The sequence below is a fragment of the Dermacentor silvarum genome, chromosome 4 (assembly GCF_013339745.2).
Source record: "Dermacentor silvarum isolate Dsil-2018 chromosome 4, BIME_Dsil_1.4, whole genome shotgun sequence".
NCBI classification, from domain to species: domain Eukaryota; kingdom Metazoa; phylum Arthropoda; class Arachnida; order Ixodida; family Ixodidae; genus Dermacentor; species Dermacentor silvarum.
The window spans coordinates 114318906-114342254 of NC_051157.2; the positions used below are offsets into that span (position 1 = coordinate 114318906).

The window sequence follows — 23349 nt, forward strand, 5'->3', positions numbered from 1 at the left end:
TCCAATGCAATCCAACCCAACATTTTGATGCGTAACAAACTATATTTAGAACTTAACTTAAATGCACAAGAAAATGACAAAAATGTACAACAAAGGCAGAAGTCTAACGAGAGATAGTCATGGGCGATTCGTTCGCGTACTCAACATGGCAGCGCCCAACAGTACGCGCGTTTCGTGTTTGGATTGTTGCTTCCGTTTGAGATAAGCGTAAGATTTTTGTGAATCAGGAACAAACTTTTGTGTCTCTTTTGACGTGCGACATCCTGGATGAATGTCGTTGGTGAAATAGTGCTGCCGTGACGATGGATGATACAGGTAATGTTATGCGCCAGCCTTGCTCCGTGTTGGAAAGCTTTCGAACTTATTTGACGACGCCCCCCTCCTTCCAGAAAGAAACCCGTCGCCTCCGCCGGAGATCGTAGAAGCCGATGAATCATTGAGTGGAGACAGGATCGGGGAAACAGTGTTTAGCCGACACTGGTTATTTCAGTGCCTCTTGAAAGCCATCAAAGTGAGTTTAGATATCACATGATCTGTGTTTGTGTTGTGTGTGGCAAAACAGCATCTGCACAGGGCACATTGGGCTTGTTACTGAAAGCCCACGTCTTTTTTTTTTCTTTTCTTTATTTCTTGCATGTAATTTGTAATTGGACTGACAGCTGTCGACTGGTGCTGATTATAATTTCGCTACATGGAGAACTTCGTTAGACCGAAGATCACTCACAAAATCACGTGGAAACAAAACGTTATTGTGGATCCAAAAAGATATTTCTCGCACATGCTGAAATCGACAGCCCCTGAAATACGCTCTTATAGTTTAGTCAGAAGTACCGGCAAATCGATCGCCAGTGAAGGCCAGGAAACAAGAACGTTACTCCACAGAGACATGCTGAGACTTGGCTTGCAAAGTGCTAGTAAGCAGTGGGAGGCAAGGAATTTTCGAATGCATTCTTGCACGAAAGGTCAAGCTATGTGGCTACGCCGCAGTTTGTTTGTGACGGTACACGAGTTATTTCTGCTTTCATTTTAAGCATTGCTTCTCTTGAAAATAACTGTTATGCAATGACAGAAAAGTGCGTTGTGCATGCTGTAGCTTAGAGAGAGAGTCATACCGATGAGTTACTGCAGTGATAGCACAAATTGTACGCGCTGAAATCGGAGCTGACAATGGCTGCGGTCCTTTAACAATGCTTGAAAGCTCACAGCTCCATTGTCTTTTCTGCACACGTCATATTGCAAAACAAGAACACATTTTTGTCTCAGTGTGTTTGTTTGCATGTGCATGCTGAACAAAGATGCATATTGGAAAATAGTGTAGCAATTATAAATCTTGTCACTGACCAACACAACAAACAATGGAACTGGTGTTTCGGTGCCCGTACAGGAACGTTGTTCACAAAACACAAATGAAATGGCCATCGCTGAAACAGTTTATGTACTCCTGAATATGTGACGAAGTGACTTTGCATAGATGAGGTGAAGATTGCCGTCTATTTGTCAGTAGTTTGAATGATGAGTGATTCTAGATGAAGCCATGATGCGACATTTCGGTCTGTCACCAACACGCGTGCATCATCTCGATAAATGGTGTGTCAAGATTCCTGCACGTGCTCCGCTGAGGTGTTTGTTGACATGTTTCCCTTCTTGGCATCATTCTGTTGCTGCTTCAAACGTCTGTTTAGATTTCCTGTTTCACCTATATACACAAATTTGCAAACTATGCATGGTATCTTGTACACAACACCAGGAAACTTGCATCGGGTAGGGCGTCTTTCATGTTGATGAGATCTTATCTTATTTTACTGCTCGGCACGTGCGTTATATGCACACCATATTTTTGAAAAATGTGCACGAGCGCTTCATTTATCTCTGCCATATAAGGGACCGTAATCTTCGCCCTGTCTATGCGAAGTCACTTCGTCACATATTCAAGAATACATAAACTGTTTCAGTGATGGCGATTTCATTTGTGTTTTGTGAACAATGTTAACCGTCGAGCACTGAAACATCAATTTTGTCGTTTTTTGGTAAGTGGCAAAATTTATAATTGCTATACTATCACTTTACATGGCCAGATGGTTCTCCATCAAACCTTTGACTATATTGGAAAATACATCTTTGCAGCATTTCATTTTTAACCACTACATTTTTCTGATAAATATTCTTAAATTGGTACTGGGGAAGCTAAATTATTTCCCCAACGTCTGTTAATCATAACTGTTTGTTACATTGAAAAATTTGTTAGCTTGTGATAATTGGTTACATTGGCCTTCAAATCTGTTTGCTCTGATCTTGATGTGTGCATCCAGTTTTACTTTTTTTTTTATCTACCGTGGTGGCTTAGCGGCTATGGTGTTTCGCCGCTAAGCACGAGGTCACGGGATCAAATCCCGGCCGCATTTTGATGGGGGCGAAATGCAAAAACGCCCATTTCCCTTGCATTGGGGGCACGTTAAAGATCCCCTCAGTGGTCAAAATTAAACCGGAGTCCCCCACTGCGGCGTACCTCATAATCAAATCGTGGTTTTAGCACGTAAAACCCTAGAATTCAATTCAGTTCCAGTTTTACTTTGCATTTCCGACAAATGTCATTTTTCTTTTTGGCATCCTCATTAGGCTGCTGAAAATGAGAATGCCTGTGGGGAAGGTGAGAAAGTACTTTCAGAGGAAGAGGCCGTGGAGTTGGACAGAGAGGTTGAGGAGGAGCTCTGCACAGTTTGGGACATGGCCGCCAACTCTGTAAGCCTGCGAATGCATTTTATTGCTGCACCATCACAACTATTGGGGCAGTCTACTTCACTTTTGCTTCTTCCAACCTTTGCACTTTCACATTTTTCAAAAAGAAGGACTAGCTTCTGTTGCGCACCATTGTTGCATGTCTGTCACTTGTATTGCATGTGCTCAATGCACAGCAATGCACCTCTTATCTCTTATGCAGCAAACCAGCGTGTCACTTGCTTGGACTGTCACAAATAGATGCAGTCTTGCATCCTGTTTTTTTTTGTTTTTTTACATTCAATACCCATGTCAGGTATCGGGTACCAGCTTAAAGGGACAATGAAATTAAACACGTCCGGGTAAATTGAAAGATTAGGCTTTCGTAATAACGAATTTGTCATTCATAGCGAGAACAGCATTTGTAAGCAAAAAAATGCCAAAAATAGAAAATCGAATTGGAACCACCTGTTTGAACTATGGCACCTCTCAAGTGATGAGAGCAGCTGACCGATTCACAGAGTGTGGCATAGAGACCTTGCACTTGGAGACTACGTCAACTCGTTTGTTTTGGCATGGGTGGTTCAAATTGAGAAGCAGCAGCGGACCCTTTGGCGTCAGTTTTCTACGAAGCAAAGTGATATATTGGCACTCAGAGAATGATTATAGACGTCTAGACGAATAATCTATTGGTCTAGCTCGACTTCAATATCCTTTTGTCCCTCTTAGCTAAGTCAGCTGTATGATAATGGATTTTATATGCATAGTTTAATAAGTTCTAGGGCATGAGCACAGAGTGAACTTTAGTGTCAGGCCACTGTAACTTCGGAAGGGTGACTTGGTTGAATTGTAAGTTCTTTTTAGCTCATGGCATCAGCATTTTAAACATGCAACATGAACAGCAATGATCGGTTGTGTTGAAACAACTGCACCTCTTGGAATGCTGCAGCAAAAGGCTCCAGATAAAATTTTATCACTTGTGGTTGCTTAATGTACGCCTAAATCTTAGTACATTGACACCTTAAATGCATGGTGCGAGGCTTGGCTAATGTTGCTAGACGTCTCAAAGACTGAATTTATGTCTTTTACTAATCAAGTTTCTGGAATTCAATCTTACCACCCGTTAAACAATACTAACCTTGAACTTACATTAAGCTGTGAGTACCTAGGGCTCCGTTTCTGCTGTCACCTGATGTGGAAAAGCCACATCGACACCATCCTTGCATCTACTAACCGCTGTCTTGGCCTCATCAAACGTAATCTGAAACGCTCTTTGACGCGCATGGAGAATCTAGCCTACACTACATTAATTCACCTAAATGTTGAGTATGCGTCAGCTTGGGGACTCAGACCAAGAGTACATTATTTGTGAAACCCTGCAAAATCGTACTGCTGGATTTATATTTTCGAATTATTCAAGTAGCACCAGCATCACACTCTTAAAACAGCGTGCTTAACTCGAAAGTTTATCAATTCATCGCACAGTATCACGTTTCACACTCTTTCATAAACTTTATCCCCACATATCCTTTCACGATGACTTTTTTCAGGCCCCTCATCGTGATCTTCCTTTCAAAATTAAACATGTAATGTGTCGCACATCCCGATACACTCAATCTTTCATACCACCCACTACAGCTGAGTGGAATAACCGGCCATCTCACATTGCAACTGAATGTCACTCTAATGAGTTTCAAAAACTTGTTAGCACACATTTCATGTCCCGACCGCTAGTAATCTGAGCGCGGCTTTTTTTTTTTTGCACACTTGACATGAGTCCTCTACTTAGATGTCATTAATGGTGTACTCTGTTTTGTAGTGTAAAATTCCTGTGTCTGTAATGTATAATTGCAATGGTTTTATTTTTATATTTTTAACACATGTCCTCTGCTTACATTGCACTTGTTGCACTTGGCAGTGTATCCTGTTTTTGCAGTTTTTTTTTGCAGAGTTCTCAGTGTATGATTGTAGTGTTCTCTTGCCTTGTTTATTTTTGTCTTTATTTGTGTATTTGAATATTAAGTCTCTTGTTTGCCGTTTGCCCCCCCCCCCCCCCCCCCTTTTTTCTTATCTATGGAATGCCCTCTGACTAGAGGGCTTTTAGGTTATAATGAAACAACAAATAATGTGCTGCATCGCATATAAATTCTCTTTGGCTAAGTGGGCTTGAATTAGTCCAACCGGTGTGATGTCTGGTGTCTGGAAGTAGTAATGTATTTTCTTGGCAAAATCATTAGTGAGATGAGAATTCCATGGCTGCAAGCCCACATTTCATTTGGATTCATGAGCTGTTGTGTATTATGTGATGGTAAGGTGGGATACATTTAAGCCATCTAACCTAAAACCTCACATAAGCAGGGTTGCTTGTATATCATATAAAAACTTCAAGAGGTGTTCTCCATATGAGACACAAAAAGTGTTTAGATCACATGTTTTGGGTGCAGCATTGTGTAAGTAATAGTGACATCCCTGTCAGCTAATGGGTGTAGAGGACTCTTTCTTATCAGCAGCAGGATAACGAGAGCACGGTGGTTGTTTGATGTTATAATCTGACTGATGCAAGTGACTGCAGCTTTCTTTTCCTTTCTCTCCCAACAGGATGTTGCACATTTCCTGCATGAGTTCAAGGCCTCTGAGATTTTCCTACAGATCATCTCCACTTCGAAGTCACCTCGTCTAGTGGTGAGCTATGATGCGCCTGATCTCCTTTTAGTCTCATTTATTTCCAGAACTACCCCTATAACATCATTTTTCTTTAGCATCATATTCAAATTTCTTTATCAGAAAATATCTTGCAATAGCTCACAAACTTTTTTCATCCCGAACATTTGTTTGAGAAGTAGGTTTAGGGCAGGGTTATTTCTGTTTATAAAACATGCACCGATCTGCCAAGTCAGCCACTTCATGAGGATGAGGAGCTTTATGAGGCATGTAATGCATAGAACAGATTGCCCTTGATCTACCAGAGAAACAGACTGGGTGCCAAGGGTAGGAAAATAGAGGGATGAGATTAACAAGTTAGCAACTATAGCATTAAGTTCGCTGCCACAAGACAGGGACAGCTGGACATCGTTGGGACGTGCGGCACTGATGTTATCGGGTGTGATGATTGGTGGTGGAGGTGACAGGTGATTATGACAGTACATAGAACTTTGCTTACCTGCTAACAAATTATTTCTCTTTGCTGCCATAGGAAATTTTAATTGGAATTCTGGGAAATATGGCTGTATTCCCTGACCTCAGCTTGGCTCTTTCCAAGGAGGAAGGTCTCCTGTGAGTATAACCTGCAGGCATGCACCTTGTTCTCAACGTGCGTCATCATGTGTTCTTACAACACGTTGTTACTTGTGCAGGCAGATGGCTATGCAACTGCTCGGAGGAACTGACACACCCACGCTGGTTCAAGTGTTGAGGTGAGAAGGTGCCTGTGGCTCTTTCATCAAGCCTATTCTTGCCGTTTCTTGCTTGAAACTAGAGAACAAGAACTTCTTAGCCTCTTGTGAGCTGTTGCAAATGCCGATGTATGAGTAAGCCTTGCAACAATATCCAGTGCAATTTGATTACCTGTTTCTGGGAATACTAGTTAGACATTCATGGCAGCCAGCTGCTGTTGCCTTGGGAAGGAACATTTCCTGATGCTTGTACTTGGTAATTTATAAATCTTTTGAAATTTGTATTGTTCAAACTCTTTGCATACATAATGTTAGTATCTGCATGCATAACATTTCAATATGTTCCAAGTGAAACTCTTGAATATAAGAGAATGATTGCAGTAATGGAGCATTAATCAATATACAGCAAGCAAATTTAGTTATAGACCACAATGTTATAAGAAGTTTTGACTTTTTTGGAGAGCTGTATTATCAGGTGAACACAACTGTTACAATAGATAATTTTATCGTAAGGGAAACAGTGATTTTATCATAGTTAGTAAGCACAGCAATGTTACTGTACCACCAGCTTAGAATGTTCAGGAAAACTTTGGTAATAACAAAATACGGATGTACTTGTTCTTCCGGTGTGGCTGCCAGCATTAGCTAGAAAATGTTCATATAGATGTGGTAATAGTGGGAAAGTTGGCTTTAGTGAAGAAATAATAACACTGCCAACTAAGAAAGAGCAGCTTCAAAAATAATATTGCTGATTTTGTTCTTCGGGACTGCCTTCGTTCTTGAATAAAATCAGTTGTCAGTATCAGCTGTATGTGCCATCCGTTACATCCTCCTATCCTGCGGCACTGTTCTTAGTTGCTTTGGAGGATACATTCAGTTTTGCGTGATACAATGTTTATCAAGGCGTTTCAGTGGAATGATGCACCTGCTGTCTGCTGGTTTATCCAATGAATGCGCACTGAAAGTGATATGCCTGAAAGTGATTGGCCAAGAATATGGCCCCCGTTTTCACGCTGTTTCCACATCAGCGCGCGGATGCAACTAACTAATTTAATAAATTTAATAAACCTTCGGCTATGCCAAGTTGGCAGCTGTCATGAACTGAAACCGATATGGCTTATAGGAGTCAGTGGTTTACAGAGAAGCTGATAAGTTAATGGGCTGGTATAACATGAAAGGGCGTACCTAATCAGCTTTGAAGCAAGAATTGCTACTTGGGTGAAAGCTAAAACCTTGCTTGAGTAGTTCTGCTGTTGGGAGAACATTCTCGGTGTTACTTTTGAGATTCTGGTGCAGAAAGACTCCTCTTTCTCCTGTTACTGACATAGTACACTTTTGAAAAAAACTTTACCATGCATCATTTCGCTGCTCACGTGTCTTGCTGTGTGTGATGGCTGTTCATGACTGTTGCCACAAGCATGTGCTGGTGTGTTTATCTCACTTGACTTACCTTTTATGGCAAGTTACGTGCGTTATTCTGTTGACTTGTACTTGCTACTTTCTCCGCTATTCTTTTTCTTTTATGTATGAACCTCAATTTCGTGCTTTAATACAAGTTATTTCCATTATCCTGTTGCACTGTATTGTGCCTGCTTTTTTTGTACTTGTACTACTGTTTACTGTGCCCCCCCTCCCGCCGCCCTAACTGTAATGTCAAAGTGGCCCTGTGGGTACCTAAATAAATAAATAAATGAACAACTAAATACATTCTCAGACATTAATCAAATGTTCCTTTTTATATTGGTACTCCCTGTACCATACCTGCAGGAAAGTCGTCCATGATTATTTTTCTTTAAAAAAAAAAATCATTTTGCAGACTTTGCCACACATGCCTGTCGAATAAGGAGTCCTTGCCATTTTGGCTTCAGGCCATCCGTTCATCTGACAGCTGCCTCTCGGGCATAACATTCATCTTGGAAAACTCCATCAATGGCAAGTCCCCTGTGCATGATTGCTCATTGTGTGTCTTTTCTCTCTGTCCAGCATGCATCACTCTGGCATTTCTAATGAAGATCATTGTTGTTCTGTTGACAGCACAAAGGACTTGAGAACGTAATTCTGCTCGTGAGGTTCGTAATATGCCGGATTATCTGCGAACTTTGTTCCGTTTTTCAGTTTGTTATTGAGCTTAGAGTTCTTGAAAATAGTAAATATTTATAGACGAGCGACACTATGTACTTCCATCCTCTTTTCTTACTGTAACACATGCACGTGCACTAATTTTTGGGCTTGTTTACAGCCCAAGGAACGGTCCTCTTAACTGCACCCTTTTTTTCCGTGTGGTCAGCTGCATGTCACAGGCAAGCACACACATTACTGTAATTTTGAAATGTGTAGTTTATGCATTGTTATGAATAAAGTAGTATGCTCTTGTGCAGTTACACCTGTTTGTGGTTTTGATGAGTTGAGAGAACAAAGCACACTTGTTTCACAGCGGTATAAAGCAAATATAATATAGCCTTAAAAATTTTTCGTTGTTCTTGCATTGTCAGAAGAGGTACAGTTGGCGTCACAAGTTAACATTGCGCTATATCTCGGAAGAAGCAGAATATATCCGCAGGCTGGGCACGCAGCTTGGAATTTAAATGTGCAATCTCTACTAGGTACATGTGGCTAACACAGTGATGCACTATTTTACTTGCTGCGGGAAAACTTGTTATACCTCCGAGTGGTGACCTTACTTGTTATACCACTCAGTCCTTGATTGTTATTCTTTGCCATAGAACCTTTTATTGGCTTCGTTTATTGTGGTAGCAATTATATGGACACTACAGGCGAATTTCCTCCGTTGTCATAGCCATCGGCACAGCTGTGATGTTCCACATAAAGTCAGAGATTTGATAACATCGTGGCCATGCGCTGTATGCTATAGGTGAGAGGGAAAACTTTCGAGGGTGAGCCAAGAAGGATGGCGGGTTGATGCAGCGACATCTTCTTGCGTTCAAGGAAGGAAGGTGGGGGGGGGGGGGGTGCGCCCCCTTTCTCGTATATGCAGATGGGGCTGGGGGCAGGTTTTTGCACATATCCTCTTCTACTCCGGCTGCGGTGACTGAGCGCGGCCGCGTGCGCCTTAGGTAATCTGCAGTGGGTTCAAAGGCTAGGCAACCAGAGATGGCTGGCGGCTTCGTGTGCACTGTGTTCTCGTGTGCGTAGTTCGCATTGAAGCGAGAGGCAGCACAAAGGGGGATTTGCTCGCCGCTGCTGCCGCTCTTCATCACGCCAGCATGCTGACAGCGAGTGTCTGTGGTCATAGAGTGAGATGTGTTGTGTTGCTTGTGCGTATGTGGCAATGTGCTTGTTTAGTTAGTAAGCGAAGGTAAAAAAAAACAAAAATTGATTCTGTGGTTTTACCTGCCACAACCATGATATGATTATGAGACATGCCGTAGTGGGGAACTCTGGATTAATTTTACCACCCTCTTTAATGTGCACCCAATGCACTGTACATGGGTGTCTTTCGCATTTCGCCCCCAGTCGAAGTGCGGCCGTGGCGGCCGGGATTCAATCCTGTGACCTCCGGCTTAGCAACGTAACATCAACGTCACTACGCCACAATGGCGAGTTAAAGGGGGGCCACATAGCAAATTTTGCTTATACGCTGGAAGTTATTACGTACTCTCTAGGGAGAGTTCCAGCGCAATAATTTTTCAAATTGTTTCATTACTAGCATAGCTAGAGAAGTTTTTGAAGTGTCGCGAACCCATGATTTCAGGAGGCGAGCTTCACATCCAATATACACTCTCTTTACCTGACCCCGTCTGGCCTCTGCAAGCGAAATTCCATCCCTGTGTTCTCCCACGCCGAAGCGAGAGGATTGTGTGTAGCATACGTCACGGGGCCCCGCTTTCTTTTTATTTTTTTTATTTTTCATTTTACTGCGCACTCGTGAAGGTCTTGTGTGCGAGCTGTCGTGTTTGTCTAGTTTTGCGCAGCGCATGATTTTGTGCGCTATGCATTAGGACAGCTGACTAGCGGTATAAGTCAGTGTAATGCAAGCATTGAGGCAGATGCAAGCTGGAACCCGGTGGAAAATGGCAGATAGTTTCGTTTCCTGCGAGTGCAACTGCACGAAGTGGGAACAAGCAGACATAACGGAAGTACGTCCATCTTGCTATGGCAAGGAGCAAAACAAAGACTCAGAGACATTCGGTTTGCAGATTTTATTATTTCTCTAAATTTTAAATTGTTTAGGGGAGCAACAAATCAAATAAATAACGGCTTTAACCTTTAATAATTCTCAGTCATGTGTTGCTGCGAGTGACGTTTCAGCAATACAAATTATGTAGGTGCACTTGTGCATCTGACCTCGACTCTCGAGCTGGGAGGGCGGCTCCCTTGAAAAGAAGGGCGTGCGGCGTTTGGTTTGAAATTTTAGCTGTTCTCACGGCACGCAGATAACATCGTGGTGAGGGGCCCCTTAAGTGGTGAGGGGCCCTTTAAGCGAACACATACAGCTGTTTATGCAGCTGATACTACTAACCTTACTTCATATAGCTGCCTAATAATTTGATATCGCAATCAATTCTTTGTCATTCGGACAAAACTGACTTTTAAAAATCTTTCTTTCAAATTGTATTTTCATATTTTGATTGAAATCAACAGTTGAAATTGTATACTGTTATTGTTATTAGCACTTGTCTTTGTTACAGCCATATGCCTTGCTGTAACATCCTTCCTTGTATCCTTACGATGTATGCTTACCCGTTTCAAGAGCATAGGAGCTCCCCATGCAGTCATTCATTATGAGACTTTCTTATGTGTGAAGCATCTGTTTAAATATGCGTGCCTGTATTAAAAAAAATGAATATGAATCTGAGAAACTGCAGAGGAATAGAGATTTTTTATGAAACCCAAACTTTGTAAACTTTTGATGCCAACTGTACATACAAGTGGTGTTTCTCAGAAAAATGTTAAATATAATACCAGCCTTGGTGAATGTGATTACTTGAAGCAGTTACGTGCTTAATGCTTCATTTGGGGACTGCTTGTTGCTCCAAAAGATTCCATGGTCATGATGTCCTTACTTTGCTTTGTACTAAAACACCTCCACATTTTGTTACATTTCTTCCATTCGGAAATACTGCTACATCCAGCATGCGCATGTGCGGAACAGGCAGTGCAAGGTTGTTCCTTTCCTGTGTTCCTATTTCAGAAAGTAACACACTAGCGAGATGACGGCTATCCGCTCTGTATTTGTTAATAATGGCTTCGGCCACATGTCACAGGGATTAGCGCTGTCCTTGTTCCACTCCTATGTTCTCACCACTGCCTACGTTTGCTTGCTGCATTCAACAGAGGAGCTGCTCAGGGCTACTCTGCAAGTCTTGGACTTAGTCTTTGATGAAGACTCGGAGATGTGTGCAATGTGTGTGAATGAGAACTTTATCGAGGCACTTTTCACGGCTGCAAGCTACCTGAGGTGAGTGTGAGACAGTGATTTATTCTTGCTGGGGAAGAACAGAAATTCCACTCTGCTTGCATTAAAGGCCATAAAGACTTGGAACGCAGAACAGTTTGGAAATATTTGGTCAATGTTTTTTACGCTGCGCTGCAGACATAGAAACAAGCAGACACAGAAAAAAAAAAGGCCTGCTAAAGTGCCTATCAGTTTCAACCAAATGAAGCCAAGGATGTCATAGCAGGAGCTAACAGAATTTCTGATTGAAATGTAGAAATAATAATAAAGAGGGAAATGAAAGTGTAAGAAACAGACAACACACTGCTGGTGAGAGCCGAACCCACAACATGACATGTACGATGCTCTCCAAAATGAATTACTATGGCGACTGTTTTCTTAGGCATTGCATGCATCGTGTGGAGGTTGTGGGTTAAAGTCCCACCAGCAGTAGAAAAATACAGAAACAGCGCGACACAGGACAAGTGAAGAGCACAGGACAGAGCGTTGACTAACAACCAAATGCTTTATTTCCAGAAGCAGCATATAAAGACATCATTGAAGGTCACACAAACAAAAAAAAAAATAAAGAAAGAAAAAGAACGATAAGCGTTAGCCACGAAGATAATCCAGTTCTTTTGTTGACAGCGTGAGGGACGCAGAACTGACGCATGCGTCGCCACTTGTGAATCTTGTGAAAAAGTCTCGAAGATTTCATGCGCGTGCTGTCCCTCACACTGTCAACAAAAGAACTGGACTATCTTCGTGGCTAACGCTTATCCTTCTTTTTCTATCTTTTGTGTGACCTTCAATGATGTCTTTATATGCCGCTTCTGGAAATAAAGCATTTGGTTGTTAGTCAGCGCTCTGTCCTGTGCTCTTCACTTGTCCTGTGTCGTGCTGTTTCTGTATTTTTCTAATGATGAACCAACCCGCCTCTTTGAACATGCTGTCCCACCAGCATAATTTTGTCTTCCACTTTCATTACTACCTTTCAATTAAAAATAGTTAATTTCCCCTCTGCTTTAAATGGTTTGAATGTTTGTTGGTTTCATTTGGTCATTATTATCGATAAATTAATTTCTTCAGCTCCCCTGATTTTTCTTGCACATCAGTGCCCCTGATTCTTTTTGCCATACCAGTGTCAAGGCACTCAAAATTACAAAAAAAAAGAAAGGTTAAGAGAAGAGTGCCAACAAACGTTTGACTGCGCTTTCTTCCAGAAGTATAGTATAATTATGTTCTCAAGGCTGATGCATTTTGATTTGGCCCTTGTGAGAAGGAATGCGAGAAGGAATGTGGCCCTTGATGGAATGCCACTGATAGGCTGCAGAAACAGATGGGGCCTGTTCTGCAGTAACAAAATGCACCAGTGTGCTGTCCCATACAGCAGTGGCATAGGGATGCATTCCATGGTCCCACACATGACATTTCTGCAACTTCTACAGTTGAGCGCGATACTGCAGAGAGAATTCAACACCTATCATCCAAAGCTATGGTCGTAAAAAAAAATAAAGACAGAACAGCTCAGCTTGTGTGTAGGCCACAGCCATTTGCAGAAACATCCTAACGAGACCTTTCAAATGGAGTATTTTGAAATATAAGAGTTAGAAGCATTTTGCGTGTTCATTGGAATAACACAGAAGCTTATGGAACCTTAAATAAAATGATGAGCAGTAGTCGAACAAGGAATGTCGCTTAAGCCAACATTTCAACAAGGGGACATGTCTTTGTCAGGGCAGCGACTGCTTTCCTTAGTATTGTTTTCATGTACCCGAAGCTCACTCTCCCCCACCCTCAATGGGTGAGGACGAAGAGAATAGGCCAGAGTATAGTGTGGTGTGGTGTAACGTCAAAGAAAAAAAAAAGAACAACAATAATAAAAAGAAGGTTGTACACAGACTGGAAATGAGAGGGGTAGAGACAAAGGGAAGTTTGGAGTTATGAGAGAGAAGGCGAAGGATGGGGTGCCAGTCTTCGGTTCTATCGAGGAGTGGAAATAACAGCCAGAACCAGAAAAGAATTTACGGACTTAGGTAGGTGTGGCCAATCAGTATGCTTGGTTTTCTAAGAAAGCAGGTACTGTTCAACTAATCTCTCTGGAATTTGAAAGAGGTGGGGAGAGGGAGATGAGTGGGGAACAAGAATACCTGGTAGCAGCCTGTGTTCGGTCAGAGTTCTTCAATAGCTTCTATAGAAAAACATATTAGGGGACTCAGCTTGGTTAAGAGTTCAAATGAAAACTGAAAGCGCATGCACACACATATGTCTAAGGAAAAGAAAAAAAAAGAGTAATAATAATAATTAAGGGCTTCTGGGTTTATTTGTGTGATTGGTATACTGAATGGATTCAGGAGCTCCGTTTGAAACATTTATACCTGTTGGTTGGAGTATAATAAACTTGTGAATGAGGTACGACTTTCTGTTATATTTTCTATCTCTGGGAGGCTGGAAGTTTGACTGTACGATATAAAGGAAGTGCGCTATTTGTGTGCATGCACTTCTAAAGCAAAGCTTTCTTAGCCTCTTCCTGCATGTTGGAGGTATTATCTAACTGCCGTCAAGCATTTATTGTGCAAGCAAACACGCATCAGTGGGCTCTGTACTGTAAGAGCAGATCAAGTTCTTGCCAGGCTAGCATGCTCTACAAATATGCTTCGACGGGTGTAAAAGTGCAGTGACTGAATATAATGACAGGCGAACAGAAAGACACACGCTGGGAAAGAGAAACTGAGCAATGGTGATTAGCAGACACTGTGCACACAGATTTGTTTTGAGGTATGCTTAGTAGCGCATTCTGAGGTTGAAGTTTACTTTCCTATTTCTCACTGGGCAGCTCACGAGAAAAGTATGACTCCTTGGATGCATTCTGGCACTTACTGCATGTTATGGACTGCGAGACTGATGCCAAAGGACTCCTCTGTAAGTGCTATGCTGATGCTCCTTTCCTTGCTCGTTTAATGTGTTTTCTGTTCATCATTGCTTTTGACAATCACGCTCTGTGCGGAATTACTTTAAACTAGCATGCATCAAATAAGAACACTGCTATAGGCGTGGTACCGATGCACTGGGGGGCAGCGGTTGTTGATATCCATGCTGTTGAAGATCCCAGAGCAGTTTGATGGTGTTATCTTGAGTAAGTTGTTGAGTACTTGCGTTTGCCAGAACTGAAAGAGAATGAGGAAATGGTAAATTTCAGAACAAAATGCACATGTTATTTTACTGGTGCATTGCTACTGCAAGGTGCTGTTTGACTGGCTGAACGGTTCAAAATTGGTGACATTCATATGAAACTATTTCTTACATGTGTCAGTGTGGCAGAGTTTCCTATGAAACGGTGTCTGCTGAGACTTCTCACTAGGAGAGACAGGCATTCTGGCCACTGGCCTAGCCAATCTGGGTTCACTGAAAGTGATGATCTGGAACACCACCCTGGCTCACACAAGGGATAGCTGAATAAAAATAAATAAAACACTTAAGTCACCCTCAGTTGTTCATTCAGGAAGGAGTTCTATTATTATGTGAACAGCATGTGGGGAGATCAGCCTTTGGAACCGATTATTATTATTTTTTTGCTCCTGTAGAGTTCTAGAGGTGTGCACTATTTACATATAACATGAATATGTCTTAAAGTCAGTGCTGTGTAGTCTGTGGGGTATTCACTTCAGCCATGCAGTATCAGCTTACCAGCCATGTGCAACTTTTGTGCATATCAGTGGCTTGACTGCAGTTGTAAATGTTTTGGAACTGTATGACAAGCACTATTGTTCCTGGCTACATATAAGAGCCTGAAGGCACTTGTTGAACGAAGCACCCATTGGTTAGACTGAAGAATGCCCTGTGTCTATAGGCATTTTGATTTGACAACACGCACACAGGCATGAAAACATGAGCTCAAGGAGTGAACTGGTGGTGCTAAGATGACTTGTCATCTTCTCAAGGACTGTATTAAACAATCTTTACACTAACATCCTGTTATGTGTGTATTCTCATAAGTATCTTATGGCACACTTGCTGTATGATCACTGCATTTCAGTTGCCTTGTACACCAGTGGAAACTCCTAAATTTTCTGCCTGGTGGCACTGTTGTTACTCCAAAATTGCTGTAGAATAAAAACTTCACTGTTTTCTTTGCAGTGCCATGCTGTGAAAAGTTGGAGTCATTGCTTGTGGACTGGCTTCAGGGACAGGAGTCATCGCCAGTCCCACCCAGGCACTGTTGGCGAATCCTAGGTTCGGCAGTGACCCTAGTCAGCAGCGTTCGATTAGCCACTGGCAGGAAGGCTGAAGGTGACCGGGTGGCTTTGCTCATTGCTTTGGCTGTCGGGTTTTAATCTGATCATGTCTGCTCTCCAACACTCTTTGTAAGGTCCACACTCTTTGCAAGGTCCACAATCAGTGTCGGCCAGTGTGGGCTTGATATCGTAATGGTACAAAGTAGCACCAGCCTTCGGTGAAATGCAGCGTCCTTACGAACCGAGAATAAGTGGTTTCAGCTGACTTGTGAGGGCGATGAAATTAGGTCTTGGGGAACATCTCGATGAAGGTTCATGCAGTATTAAGGTGCACGGTTTACCTGCCATGGTGGCTTGGTGGCTAGGGCATTGCATTGCTAAGCATGAAGCCACTAGATCAAATCCTGACCGCAGCGGCCGCATTTCGATGGGGGCGGAATCCGCAAACGCCTGTGTACCGTGCCTTGGGTGCACCTGAGGCAGTCGAAGTTAATTCGGATTCCCCCACTACAGCGTGCCTCGTAATCAGGGCCGCGATTTTGTAGCGATGCCTTACGACTTAGTCTACACTAGTCTTATCCACCGCTCACGGCCGGCTGATCCCATTGATAACGCGAGCGGACCGTCGCTCTGACTACTGACAAAGCGCGAAAAGGCATTATTACCGGAAAGGCATCGCTAAAAAATACCGGCCCAGATCATGGCTTTGGCACGTAGAATGCCAGAATTGAAGTATTTAAGGTGTGTGTTTAACAGGCATCTCTTTTAGAACGTGATAGGGGCCTTGGTATTGGGGTAGAAACATTGCCCAATGTTTGGCCATTTGTGTATGTCAATATGTCAATGCACAAGAACAAGATTTTCCACATGGAAAGGAGCTGGAAGCACATCCTTGTTCACCTTTGTGGCACATTTCTCTTGTTTATAGAGGATCAGATAGCACATCTTTTCCCTACTTGCTTGCAGCTGCTGGATGAAGTCTTTATGTTTAGTCCACATCATGTTCAGTACACATCACTGCAAACGGAGGCCAAGTTCTGGTTCACCAGGAACAACAACCTCGCATCCGTAAACCAGCTCAAACGGTGCCTATTTCGTGGTCTGTTAGATTGGGCGTGTTCATAGCGAGAGAGACTGCTCCAGTATGAAAGCAGGCAGTGGAACTTTACCATTATTGTGCAATAACCAGCTTACACTGTGTGGATTGGTGTACAGGATGGCTACAAATACTGATGCAACCATTTACTCCAGTGCTTCAATGTGCCGTTCAGCACTGTACTGCCCTCTGATGTGTTGGGCGCTAAACTCTCAGCAACGTTATGGTCAGAAAAATTGGAAGCAGTGAGGGGCTCCTTTTTGTTGAAGCTGTCAAAGACTGAGCCCTGTTTGAAACCAGGGAAGGCACTGGGCAATCTTTAATAAAATACACATTGTTTGTGGCAACCAAACTCACAAGCTGCATGTCACAAGCACGTCTACTGCAAGCCCACACTTTTGCATGTCTCGACGTGTACAAACTCTTGCCCGCGAATTCTTATTTTTTAGAAATGTGGTTGACTTGTTTCCCCATTCTTGATAACAGCTAGAAACAGAGGTATGCTTTATTCAGGTGTGCGTGCAACTCGCACGGCGGCTTCCTTCATTACAGTATGCGCATTCAGGCTAGGAAGAAACCAGTCTTTCATGAGTTACACATCCCAAATATGTTCATAAGTGATGTGTGTAGACCAGGGTTGCCTTGAATTTTCTCGATGCCTTGGCATGTAACCTTGAACTGAAGACAGTAGTTCAGACTTGGCATTGTAAATATCGCAATGCATTTGTCAGTTTAAGATTGTCAGTCTACTGAGTTGCCAAGAAATTAAGCTTTTTCGCTGAAGCTGTAGTCGATATACTTTTGCTCATGGGTGTACCTAAGGTGTATTTGGAATTTATAGCTCCCACTAGGTGGTGTCCTCATTGCACCCTGAGCGACAGCTTCCTCTGAATAACCGAAACCAATGGGACATAAAATCAAAAGAAGGAAAGTGAATTTAACAATGGCTCTGCATTGCACGATGGCTTACTCATGGTAGTAAAAGAAGTCAGAAAGTCTTATGCAAGCATTATACTTTTACAGAACTGTCAAACTTTACAGTTCAGCACTGTGATAAACTCTCGCATGTGCATCAGTTTTGTATACTGTTCAAGAGTGTGGCATTCTGCTGTTAAAATGAAGCAGCGCATCATAATCTTAAAGGCTGTGCTCTTGGCCTACCACGATGTCATAGCTTGTTCTCAGAAGAATTGAATTCTGGGGTTTAACGTGCCAAAACCCCAATTTGATTATGAGGCACGCCGTAGTGGGGGACTCCGGGGTAATTTTGATCACCAGGGGATTTTTAATGTGTCCCCAATGCACGGGACATGGGCGTTTTTACATTTCGCCCCCATCGAAATGCGGCCACTGCGGCCAGGATTTGATACCGTGATCTCGTGCTTAGCAGCACACCACCATAGCCGCTAAGCCGCCGTGGCAGGTTTGTTCTTGGAAGAGCAAATTGCGCTATGTAGATGCTAAAATGCACCTTTGCTGGAGTATGAATAGTTCCAAGCAAAAGTATCCTTTAAAAGGCATAATAAGTGCATAAGGCATAACAAGCATAATAAATGAACACAAAAAGCATAGGCTCATTTTACTGATTTAAACTGGGCCATGGATAAGCAAGAGCTAACTCCATAACTGCCATTGGTATCACCAAGACAGCCAGCACCAGAAGCAGTGGGCAACAAAATGTCTGGTACTTTAGGCACCACAAGCGCATGCAACATGTGTACACATACATGTTATACAAAGCCTAACGTTAGTCATCACTGCTCAGATACTTAAGACAGGACTTAAAAATGTCCTGCTAAACCAGATGCACCTTCAAGGACGGTGTAGTTGGGAACAGTCAGCTAACCATTGTAAAACCATACACTACTCATGATAGCAACAGTACTATATACCCTCTAATGTGAATTAGCGTTTTGTAGCGGAGCTTGCAAATTTGAACTCCAGCCACTGTAGTCTCATTGCAGTGCGTGCAATGCCTGGGCTATGTAGTGCAAGATTATTGTGCACTCCAAACAAACTACAAAACCATATTCCTCTTTATTGAAGAATAGAGCAATTCTCTTATACTGTCTTTCGTCTAGGAAACATGTCAGCTCATTTGTCAATAACGACATGTAATGCTCAGATTACTTGTCACATAACATGTGGTAAAATTTTATTTCAGATGACGAGCTTTATGGAAGGTTGAGAGACATGCACTCGACACTCCAAGCACGGCTGCACGAAGCTCAGTCACGCAGAGACTCCAAGCTCCAGAGACCCGAAAGCGTAGACGACACGTTCCATCTGCTGCAGGGTGCTCTTGAGCAAGCAAGACAGTGTACAGGATGAAAATAAATTTTTTTTTTAGTGCAAAATCTTGGACTGTGTATCAATATTGACAAACCATTAATTACTGTGCATAATGGGAAGCGTGAATAGACTACATGATCTTGTGTAATATATATATATGCGTCGTAAGTTGCATTTTATCCGTACAGTACAGCAGTTGACTCGACATGCGGCCTATCAAGCACCATGACGACGCACACAATAACAACCATACCACTGTTTTACGGTCAAGACAGTAAAGTAGTTAAACCCGAGACTTGTTGCACTTTGCATATGTTGCACTTCGCACTATAAAATTCACAAGCGATTTCAAGTAGGGATCAACAAACTTATGTTCTCACGAGTACCGAACGTTCTTCCAACGAACAACATCGCTTCTTTGTGTGCACATAAGTAGTGGCGAAGCAGGCTCTGGCACGGTAGGCGAAAAGCGTGCGGTGTCCTGCCTCGGGCACTATTCGCACGCCGATACTTCACGTCGAGCGAAGAGCGGAGCAATTAAAAGAACTTGACGCCTTCGCTGCCATCGAAAGTTATCAGCTCGGCTTTTCCTTGCTTCTCTAACGCTTGCAAGGATAACCGCAACAGGTCCACGTCGAGGCCAGCGAACTCGGTGTCGGCCGTATCGTCTCCCTGCACGAGCTCGTAGAAGGTGCACACGGAGTTCATGTGTCCCGTGGCGTCCGCCCAGTCGTAGATCAGCTTCCCCCACTCCTCGGGCGATCGCCAGTACACGTAGCAACGCGTCTGCTGCTTATCCGTCCAGGCGACCTGGCCTCGAGAACTCATGTATTTGAGGACCTCCTGGAGAGAGTCCGCCGACAACTTTCGAGAGATGTCCTTATTGTGGAACAGCGGCGATGCGAGGGCTTCGGCGACGTCGAGTACGTAGGCTTTGTGTGCCCTGTAGTAGTTCAGAATCAGATTGCTCCACGCCTCGAGCTGCTTCTCCCTCGTCGCCAGCGTCGGCTGGAGTGTGAAGAACGGGGGGAAGCTGTACTGCCACGGCCATTCGAAATCGGTCGTCATGACGGGCTGTCCTGCGTTGAACGCTAAACAAACTCCTCGGGAAGTAATGTCATAAGCGTAACGCAAAGCGATGACAAAGCCACTCGAAGCAGCACCGAGCAGCAGCAAAAACACTTGTCGGCTAGCGGGGCGTGTACGCGGATTGTCCTGGATTGGCTTTGTTTTATCTGCAGTTTCTTTCTGTGCTTGAACGTTGGCTTGAGTGCAATGTTGAGTGCGTTGAGCGTTACCACAACGAGTTTCTTTGTAACGAGATTTTCTTTTTATATCAGTCGTAAATACGATAAAAGTGTGCGAGTAAAATTACCAGCAGATTATTTATATATTTGAAGCGGTTGTGCGATAATTTCGCGCAGATGTCCCCGGCTTGCTTGTTCCGCTTGGCCTCGGCCGGTGCATGATAAACAGGTGTCGCTGAAGGAGGAAATAAAGAGGAGTGGCGTGGTTTCAGCGGTTTTGGACTGTGCGCGAAAAAGCAAGAGTTCGTCCGTTGTCGATAAAACTCTAGTCCGTGTCCCAGAAGCAATGACAGAGGCGTGATGGATTCAACGGTGAGATACAAAGCCGCCGCATCGATTGGCCGCTGCTACATCGTCGCCCCTCGTGTGCTTATTGAGGCTGTGAACGTTGCCGCGAAGGAAGCGTTTGTGTAGGAGCTTTCTGAAAACCGTGGTCGGCTTCTTATGTCTTTGGTTAGAACTTACGCAGCCTTTATTGCGGATAGGGAACCAGTACTAGGGTCAACGGTGTAAATTGCAAGGCTTCAAGTAGACACTTCCACATCGTGGCGGTATCGATCAGCTGTGTTGAACCGGACAACCATTCCTCGCGTCCGGGTTTCTTTCGCTCGGAGGACAGAACGCTTTGACACGGGTTCTCTCTGATTGATTGTCCATCTATCACCCGTATACCTTTACATTGCTAGTGCTTGGCCGGTGTGTATTTACGGCCCGGGCGTCCGTACACGCATGAAACTCCGTACGCGATGAGGAAGGCGGTCTGTCTTGGACGACGGCGAGTTGCCGCCGAAGCAGCCAACTGTGTCGAATGGTGCATTTCGTTCGTTACTTTCTCACTCTGTTTTATTCCGTCTTTTTCTTTCCCTTTCAGAATCATTTTAAAGAAGGCCGGCCTGTCAGCGCGTCCGGAGGTAAGGGTAATATTTGAGCGCATTCTCGCGCTGCGAATCCGCACCTGGGAAAGCTGTGGCTTCTTTAGTAGCTTCTGATTGTGAGTTCACTTGCAGAGCTTGCCGGCTTGCACTGCTCGAAACGGCAGTGCGGTTCAGATGCTTCTACCTTAAGTTTATGAACATCAGGTGTTCATTTTCGAGATTGGCTGTTCATGCGTATGGTGCTGCACCGCATCGTTTCCCCTCCTTTTTATCCTTAAGTTTTGTTTTGCATTGAACAGGGGGTTTCAGCCCATGCGCATCAGTGGGACTTAGTGAACAGTACCTTGTGGGACGGTTTACTCGTTAAATTTAATGGGGGTATTGCTGTCACTCAGTACTATGAACTGCTTAGAACGTGCATGTAGGGATCGAATCCCGGCCACGGCGGCCGCATTTCGATGGGGGCGAAATGCGAAAACACCCGTGTACTTAGATTTAGGTGCACGTTAAGGAACCCCAGGTGGTCAAAATTTCCGGAGTCCCCCACTACGGCGTGCCTCATAATCAGAACTGCGGCTTTGGGCCAATAAGCGTGTCTAGCAGCACACGAAAAAGGCTGCCTCATACTGTGTCTGTAGCAGTGACTGCCAGTGTGACTACTATGTGCAGTGAGGTTTTTAAGCGTTGTGTTTTCCTTAGTGCATGTGCTTTTCGTGAGCTATGTTCAAACGCTTTATTTATACATGTTGATATGGTTCACTTTTGCTAGTGCTGCCACCACTGCTGAGTTTGGTGATACCAATTATTTTCCTTACGACTTTTACAACTATCTTTACGGGTTTCTCTATTGGCAGAAAATGGTTCCAATTTTTGTCTGGCCCTGCTTAAGATTCTTGTATAGATGTTAATGTTCATGCCATAGCCACAGCCTTCATCACAGTGTGACCAAGACAGGGCCATTGGGGATTGCAGGGCATTTTGACATTCACTTTAAGTTGGGTTGGGGTTTTACACGCCATGTTCATTTAGTGGCCACTTGTATGATACTGGTCGCTATTAACATGGCTTATTTGAAGATCAACTTAGGAATAACTTTGCAGCTGCTTCAAAGGTCCATGGTACCAGATATGGGGCATTCATCCACTCAGCTTGGAAAGTGTCAAACAGGCTACACCGAACCTGTCACAGTGTTCATGATACGATCACTGCCTAACAACATTGGCATTTGTTTTTATTGTTTGTGGCTTGTACCTGCAAACATGGCATTTTCTTTTCAGGGAGGGGGGGGGGCAAGATCAACTAGTCCAATTTTCCATCTTGGTTCAGAAGCTTCACGTTCAACAAAGTAGCCTCACTTTGTGAATAAAAGCAGGAGCGGTAGTGCTTATTTACAAATTTATGCTTTAGTGTGTCACAAGTTCCTAATGACTCCTTCATAATCCTGTAGAGTCTTGCAGTTGGCTGGATGACAAGTGCAAGGGAATGTAGGCACAATGTTTGTTCGCCTAGGTTCTTTTATGCTGTACGTTCAGATTCCTTACAGACTAGAACGTTTTTGCATTGCCTTTCTCAGCAGTTGCACTGCAGTCGAGCTTTCATTTGCCTCATTTATCACAACCTCATTTTATCATTGTGGATCATCAAGGGCAAATATGTGATGCATACATGTATAGAGGCGATTATGTACTTACTTATTAATAGTTGTCCCTATTGGCCGAATTTGCCCAAAGTACGGGAAGTATATATGCTTTACAGGTGAACATGCCTCTTACTGGTTAACGTATGGTGGCACCAATGTTTCTAGCAGGACAGGGGGAACTGCACATTTCATGCGCTAGTTGAGGCAGCCTTTTCTCTTTAATCTTTCGGTCAGCCGTGAGCTTTCGTAGGTGAAAACCTTCGTCGTTTCTAGTGGGAAGAGGCTAGATGTTCGACGCTTGCGGCTATCTGCAGGCGTCCTTGCGTCCCCACTCGAGATCCGTGTCACCGGCGGCCGCTGGCGGAAGGTAATTGCGCGCGATACGAGAGAAAGGTATACATAT

At 43.6% G+C, this 23349-nt stretch overlaps 3 protein-coding genes across 3 annotated transcripts in view; 2 read left to right on the forward strand and 1 right to left on the reverse strand.

Moving 5' to 3' along the window:
- The first annotated feature begins 93 nt into the window (after positions 1–93).
- On the forward strand, positions 94–19181 carry LOC119450531 (protein saal1). Its single transcript, XM_037714023.2, has 11 exons — positions 94–315; positions 390–511; positions 2617–2739; positions 5314–5397; positions 5909–5988; positions 6069–6128; positions 7924–8039; positions 11403–11526; positions 14339–14424; positions 15640–15792; positions 18998–19181. The coding sequence occupies exons 1-11, from the start codon at positions 303–305 to the stop codon at positions 19162–19164; spliced, it is 1128 nt and encodes a 375-aa protein (XP_037569951.1). The 5' UTR covers positions 94–302; the 3' UTR covers positions 19165–19181.
- Positions 19182–19550: 369 nt separating this feature from the next.
- LOC119450533 (vacuolar protein-sorting-associated protein 25) lies at positions 19551–20348 on the reverse strand. The gene has a single exon (XM_037714026.2). The coding sequence runs from the start codon at positions 20191–20193 to the stop codon at positions 19663–19665; it is 531 nt and encodes a 176-aa protein (XP_037569954.1). The 5' UTR covers positions 20194–20348; the 3' UTR covers positions 19551–19662.
- A 142-nt stretch (positions 20349–20490) lies between these two features.
- LOC119450534 (oxysterol-binding protein-related protein 8-like) overlaps positions 20491–23349 on the forward strand; it is a 115220-nt gene continuing 112361 nt past the window's right edge. Inside the window, 2 exon segments of the mRNA XM_037714027.2 lie at positions 20491–20744; positions 21304–21343. Coding sequence (XP_037569955.1) covers positions 20733–20744; positions 21304–21343 — 52 coding nt within the window. The 5' untranslated portion in view covers positions 20491–20732.

Excerpts from the sequence above, each read along its gene's own strand:
- LOC119450533 (XM_037714026.2), bottom strand. The coding sequence starts at position 20,193 with ATGACGACCGATTTCGAATGGCCGTGGCAGTACAGCTTCCCCCCGTTC.
- LOC119450531 (XM_037714023.2), top strand. Across the intron at positions 11,527-14,338 it reads ACGGCTGCAAGCTACCTGAG|CTCACGAGAAAAGTATGACT; the intron begins GTGAGTGTGAGA and ends CTCACTGGGCAG. Across the intron at positions 15,793-18,997 it reads CACTGGCAGGAAGGCTGAAG|ATGACGAGCTTTATGGAAGG; the intron begins GTGACCGGGTGG and ends ATTTTATTTCAG.